This window comes from Poecilia reticulata, linkage group LG14 (genome assembly GCF_000633615.1).
Source record: "Poecilia reticulata strain Guanapo linkage group LG14, Guppy_female_1.0+MT, whole genome shotgun sequence".
NCBI lineage: Eukaryota > Metazoa > Chordata > Actinopteri > Cyprinodontiformes > Poeciliidae > Poecilia > Poecilia reticulata.
The window spans coordinates 28,316,705-28,323,296 of record NC_024344.1 but is presented as its reverse complement, the minus strand read 5'-3'; the positions used below and the strand labels follow the sequence as shown (position 1 = coordinate 28,323,296).

The 6,592-nt window shown below is 38.9% G+C and overlaps 1 protein-coding gene across 3 annotated transcripts in view; it reads right to left on the bottom strand.

Moving 5' to 3' along the window:
• The window catches only part of uimc1 (ubiquitin interaction motif containing 1), a 16,338-nt gene extending 9,952 nt beyond the window's left edge, over window positions 1-6,386 (bottom strand). For 2 of the 3 annotated variants that reach the window (XM_008428702.1, XM_017308748.1), the window contains exons 1-11: window positions 6,284-6,386; window positions 5,894-5,980; window positions 5,161-5,279; window positions 4,952-5,036; window positions 4,608-4,726; window positions 3,659-3,797; window positions 3,413-3,579; window positions 2,719-3,306; window positions 2,020-2,077; window positions 1,835-1,935; window positions 1,571-1,695 (exon numbers count right to left, since the gene is read on the bottom strand). In XM_008428702.1, the coding sequence (XP_008426924.1) occupies window positions 1,571-1,695; window positions 1,835-1,935; window positions 2,020-2,077; window positions 2,719-3,306; window positions 3,413-3,579; window positions 3,659-3,797; window positions 4,608-4,726; window positions 4,952-5,036; window positions 5,161-5,279; window positions 5,894-5,933 (1,541 nt within the window). In that variant the 5' untranslated portion in view covers window positions 5,934-5,980; window positions 6,284-6,386. The remainder of the gene's footprint in view (window positions 1-1,570; window positions 1,696-1,834; window positions 1,936-2,019; window positions 2,078-2,718; window positions 3,307-3,412; window positions 3,580-3,658; window positions 3,798-4,607; window positions 4,727-4,951; window positions 5,037-5,160; window positions 5,280-5,893; window positions 5,981-6,283) is intronic. The other variant, XM_008428703.1, reaches the window with a different exon arrangement.
• Between the last annotated feature and the right edge of the window lie 206 nt (window positions 6,387-6,592).

The window sequence follows — 6,592 nt, the reverse complement described above, 5'->3', positions numbered from 1 at the left end:
CAACAGATGGCAGCAATGCGCCATGCAAAACAAAACACCCACAGTTTACAGGACACACTTCCTGCTAAAGAGCCCCCTGGTGGTTGAAGAAAAATCTACATAAACCGGAAAATACAATATATGAAAAAAAATCTGAATGCTCTCTGGTATTGTTCAGGGGGCCGGACCAAATGTGGAGGCAGGCCGGATCCGGCCCGCGGGCCGTAGTTTGGGGACCCCTGATGTAGACCTATCAGACCTAAAAATGTACATAAATCCTTAAGCTTTCATTCAATATAAAATCAACCCAAATCTGCATGTATATCCACGTTCAGATGATTGTTGAATCAACGTTGATTCCTAACTGCTTCAATGTAAAATGAACATAAATATGCATGTAAATTGACATACAGATGATGATTGAATCAACATTGATATGTCAGTTATGGTTGAAACCCTAACGCTGATTCAACATACAAGTCACCGACCACTTTCAACGTTGATTCAATGTTGTTTCAGTCATTCTGTGCTATCTGGGTATTATCTAAAATGGGCATTAATCCTAAACCTAAATGCTGCTGGTTTACTTACTGTCCACTTTTAAAGCTCATCTTAAAACCCATCTATTTTACCTGGCTTTCAACTCCAGCAGGATCTAGTTTTAAATTGTATGTTTGTTTTTTTAAACTGTAAGAGTTTTTTTATTGTTATGTTGTGTTTTAATGTACAGCACTTTGTATCAGCTGTGGTTGTTTTAAAGTGCTTTATAAATAAAGTTGGTATGGTATGGTATAGGAATATTTAAATGAAGCTGCTTATTTATTTTCTTTCAAATAAACAAGCAGTGACTTGAATGACTTGAATGTTCAGGCATTAGGATGTCAGTATAAGCCCTCAACTATACCAGTTCTATGCTGTGAACCATCTCTAGAACATTGTTCTCATCTAAAAGGTTTTAAGTTTGCTGTAAAGATTTTACTCTAGATTATCAGAGAAATAAAACTTGGAAAAATGACTAAATATTACTTACCCAAATGCTACGTTATTTTAGAAGATTGAGGAAACGCCATAAAGAAAATAATTTAGCTTAAACATTTTCAATAGTGAACATTGAATGTGAATTATTCAGTTTTTTTTCTTGGTAATCTTAAATTTGTAATAGTTTGTAAAAAGATGAAGTTGCATAAAACAGTACTGGGTAAGACGCCGTCTGCTGGACATTGAGGGAATAATGCAGGACTTTACTGTGGGAATAAAACTGAATCACAATCTGTATTTTATATATTTTTATACACAGTGTGAAGATTATACACAGATTATGTTTCAAGTCTATTCTATATATCTAGTCTATAGTCTATATATTATTTATGCAAAATAATTTAATGTTTACTATTAAAAACATGGAGAACTTTGCATTTCTATTTCTTTTCTGATAACCTACATGAAAAAAAAAAATAAATAAAAAATTAACAGTTAATAACTGTAACTGCTTGTCAAGTAATTCAAGTTACTTGACAGAGAGGGCTTGTTGAACTGTAACTGCTTGTTACAGTTATTAGTAAACTTGAATTTATGTGTAAGGTTGATGTACCTGGAGTCTGGCCCCGACGGTTCTTGGGAAGCCACCAATATGTGTTTCGGGGATGATCCCAACTGGTTGTCTGCTGGAACAGCAGCTTTCTCTTCAGGGAAGACAGGGCTGGGAGAACCAACGGGCTGCAGCAGAACACACACACACGCACACACACACACACGTGCGCGCACACACAAAAGAGTGAGGACAGGAGTACAAAGGTTCAACACTGAAAACACAACATAACCATCAAAAACAGCTTTAATCTGAGTGTTTCCTCACCGTAACGTCATCCTCCTCCTGTTCTGACCAGATCAGGGTCATGTCGCTTGTCAGCTCCTTCTCTCCAGAGGTCCAGCCTTCGCAGTTTTCATTCACCTCTTCTAATGGGTTAATAGTCACAGAAACACTAAAATCAATTGCTGATCATACATTTAAAAAATGAAATATGCGATCTTACGTCGTACCTGATTTCGGCGAATGTCTATTGCACTCGGCAGTTGGACAGCCGTCAGACTTTATGTCCTTTAGATAAAAAATGAAGGAAACCCGAAGAAGTTTAAGTTTAAAAATAACAAAAAACAACAAGCAGCTGATTTGTGCAGTCTAGTTGAAAAGAGTTTCACAATATTTAGGCAAATATTGTGAAGCATCCCAAAGTTGCTGCTCTAAACTTACAGAAACTATCACAGGGGTCATTGCGTTGGCCTCTTTACACATCAGATTCATCTGATTTAAGTTCTGCAAGCTGTTCCATTGACAAACGTGTTACGTTTTCTATTGATATCTTAGTAATAGTCAATTTCTTTAAAAAAGGAGACAGGAGCGTAATCAGACCATCACGAATCTGACCTCGCCTCACTCCTCACAGGAAGATTAGGATTCAAATTCAATTCAAAAATACTTTATTGATCCCAAAGGGAAATTAAATGTTGTAACTTAAATATCTTCAGAGAAGGATTTCCAGTAGCAGTCAGTTAGCAACGACTCTGAAGAGGCCTCTGACTGAAGACTTAACAGGAAAAAGATAAACATCTCTTACGTTACACTGTCACAGCATGATGGTAGTTTTAATAAACATAAAATAAACCATACTTTTGTAAAAGTTACATACATCACGCAACTTTGAGCATTTTTAACCTGGAATCATTGTAAAACCAGCTGACCTTCCTGCAGCCAGAAGGACTCTGGTCACAGTCAGAAGCTCGGAGCTGCAGGTTGGTCCTCTGCAGCTCAGTGGGGCTTGTTGATCGCTCGTCTCTCCGCTCCACCTGTCCTCGGTGGGGGTCTTTACGGAGTGAAGACTGTCCTGAGTGGCTTTTATGGAACACAGGGCTGTGGGGGGAGCAAGACCTCACAGTGGGATTTGAACTCTCCTGAGAGGAGAAGCTGAGCTCTGTATTTTCACAGGCAGGATGATTAGAGCAGTCAGCAGTCCTGCCAAAAACTGGACTCTTAACAAATGTGGGACTCTGCTCCAGCTGTCTTTCACGGCCCATGTCATCTCCTGGGAACACAGGACTTTTGGGACAGAATATGGGGTTACTCTGGGGGAACACAGGGCTTCTGGGCTGAGCAGATTTTTGAGTGGAAATCAAACTGTCCTGAGAACACAAGACAAACCCAGAGCTCTTGCAGGTTTCCACTAGATCCAGGTTGAGGCGACTGACATGAACCTCCGCTCTGCAGCCAGTCAGCGGGAAGACTGGAGACATCTGGAGCTGGAAGTCTTCAATATCCGTTGAGTCGGAGCTCTGCTTCCCGAACAGGAGAGCGCACATAAATTATCACTTTTCTTGGATTCTTTACTGATTATAAAGTATGAATAGAAAGAAAAAAGAATGTGAAACTGTAACGGACCTGCGGAGAGTCCAGATGAGCGGAGAACGATTCTGTGATACTGGGAGAAATCTGAGAGGAAACTTTCTGAGTCTGTGACAAATCTGGCATTTTCATTAGAGGACTGCCAGCTTGTTTTCTCTGCTTTTTTCTCCTAGTAATAATTTCATCTCCTGGTCCAACAGCTCCTGGAAAAAAAACAACACAATCAGCAGCTTTCTTCATAAAGAAGGAATAACTACAGGAGGAAGAAATCCTCAGATTCACCTGAGTTCATGCCACCCTCCTCTGGCATCCTCTCCCCGTTAGAGTATGAGAGTTTTCGTCGAGAGCCGGTGCTCTGCGGGACGCCGTCAAGCAGATGTTTATTTGGAGACGTCAGACCAGGTTGTGTCTGGATGACCATCTATGAGGGAGAAAAGCTTCTTTGATTAAAACTGCAAATGTTAAGGTCTACTTTCCCGATTATTCCTCTCATCTGGATAATTTCTGGTTTTCTGTGCAGGTTTTGGTCTAAGTTCATGACTTTTCCAGCTTCACCTCTGAACAGGGAGATATTTAAATGTGAGATGAACATGTGAAATCCAATGTGATGACACTATTTCAACAAGAGAGAACAGATTTCTCCCTCTATTTAAATATGAAAACACTGAGATTTACACAGAGAAAAGGTGGGTTAGCAAAAATCATGGACTTATTCCACTATTTGTTCAGGTATCAGAGTTTCTGCTGGTTTCACCAACTCAATTTTAAGACTTTTAAAGACCATTATGAATGGTCACAGCAATTTATAAACTTTGTCCAGCTAACTGATGATAAATTTGCACTTACCCATGATATATGCAAAACACTAGTTAGCGAGCAACAGCATATTAACCCACCTGCCTCAAGTCACAGAACGTAATGAAGATGTCTGAGTGCAATGCACTTTCCTTTGACAGAAAAATCCAGCGAGAAAAACAAATACATTGAATATACAAGATTAAATAGTCCTGTCAAGACAAAATGAAAGACCAACTTACTTTTTTAAAATGAAGTTAAGACATTTCAAAACCTTATTTTAGATACACTAATTTAAGGCTTTTTAAGGAAGTGTGGATACCCCGGGATGTGCTGACTTTATTCTTCTCTAATCTTACCTGAATTACAGCCCAGATAACCCATAATCCTGTTTCAACAGGATTTCTGCAGAAGGTAACATCAAATCTGAACTCACACTCTCCTGAATGGCCTTCATCACATTCTCATCCTCCTGCTGCTGTCTCAGTTCTGTGTTGCTGGCTTCCTGTTTGCTGAGTTGTAGCGCCAGGTCCATCTCCTCCTCCTCAGTCATCTCTGAGCAGCAAACATACAAAACCAACAGAATTTACCTAAGCAAATCAAAAGCACTGGGTCAAGAGAGTTTGAGTACCAAGAGTACACAAAAACATTTTCTATGGGTTAGAAAATACAGAAGCAGGATTGCATTTGAAAGAGCAAGCTTTTGAAAGAATAAGTTCCAACATTTTGAAACTTTCTCCAGTGATTAATAGCCTGCAACAGGAAACAATGACTATCCACCTTTTCGTCTGCAGTGGTTCTTTCTCTCCGTTCGGTGTTTCTCTCGTGTTAATGATGTTGACCGAAGCAAAGACGAGAGCTCATCCTGAAAACAGATTCCAAACCACAGATGGAATATACTCTTCTGCAGCTTAATCAGTGAACATGTTTTAAGTTCATTTTTTAATACATACATTAAAAGTATAAGTTTTGATTTTAAACATCTCTACCCTGCTTTCTGTGTTGGTAGAAGCTTTGTCCTCCTGGGTGTTTTCATCCTGTTGGCTATCAGAGGAAACGTTCTGGGCCAGCTTCTTCCTCAGAGCCATCCTGCTCTGCTGCTGAGTCGCTGTGACAGGAAGAAAAATGACACTTGAGAGTTTCTATAAACTGAATATAAAAAGTATTCACTGTCTTGGAAGCATTACACTTTTCTTGTTTTTACAAATCAATAAGCAAAAGTTTTGCATTTTGACAAAGAAAACAGACAAAAACAAGTCTTAAATGTCAAACTGAAAACTGATTTCAACTAAATAATGACTATTAAATATATTTAACATGTTACTGTGACGTTTCATCTCTGTTGTCCAGAAAGCGAGTTGTTAGCATGTCATGACAGATTGTCATGCAGTCTTGAGTCAGAAGCCTGTTTAGATTTTCTACAAGACTGACTGCTACTGGATAACTTGATTTCTCACAGCAACACCATCTTTGAAGATACTTGGATGATACGAGTTGCATTTTATTTCCCTTACTAAAGTATTGAATTGAATCACTTTCTGTACAACGAATCTACATATTAGATGTCATATTTTCAACTGAATTACTGGATTTAACTTTAACCTAATGTTCAGATTTGTTGCAGTGCACATGTATGTTGAAACAGTAGGTGAATTCAAACCAACCGCTTCTTTCCCTCGATTTCTTATGTTATATTGTCACGGAAGTCACAGCAGCTGTTACCTGACGACTGTGATGAAGAGTGTCTTCCTCTTCCTCGCATTTGCGTGTGGGATCATCCAACCCTGAGCGCTGACTGACAGGAAAGGCCTAAAGTAACCAAACAAACTTATATAAATCAATGTTTAAAAAGCACAGTCCCGTTAAACAGAATAAGACAGCTGAATGTTAAATGACAGCGCGCGAGTATGGCGGTTGGTATGGAAACAAACTGAACACACGACACACCAAAAAGCCTCAAATAAAGTTCGTTGGCTCAGTTTCCTGATCAGATAGCTATCAAATTACAGCACGAATTAACTTTTAATTTGTTTTTGTGTGTGTTTTTATTTTAATCGAAAAACTACCAAAGACAACAGCAAAGTACCACAATTTCAGTTTTAAAACACTCACAGCAGGGTCTTTTTTTCTCACTTTCGCGGCGCCATGTTTGTTTCTGTTCCCGCTACCACGTGATGTCTACGTAAGACGTATGTCACGCTCCAATCCAAAGTCCCATTTCGTCAAATCACTGCTGTATACAGCGAAAGACCGCAAACTTCTTTAATGCACTTCTTTAGAATTGCATTAAATAATTTATGTATGAATATCTTTCTGACGACTTTTTTCTTTTGTGTTTTTAGTCATCTTTTGACTCATCTTTGGCCAAAAGAGTTAAAATTTCTTTCCTAAAAGAGCGTCTATGACTTTCGTTAAAAGGGT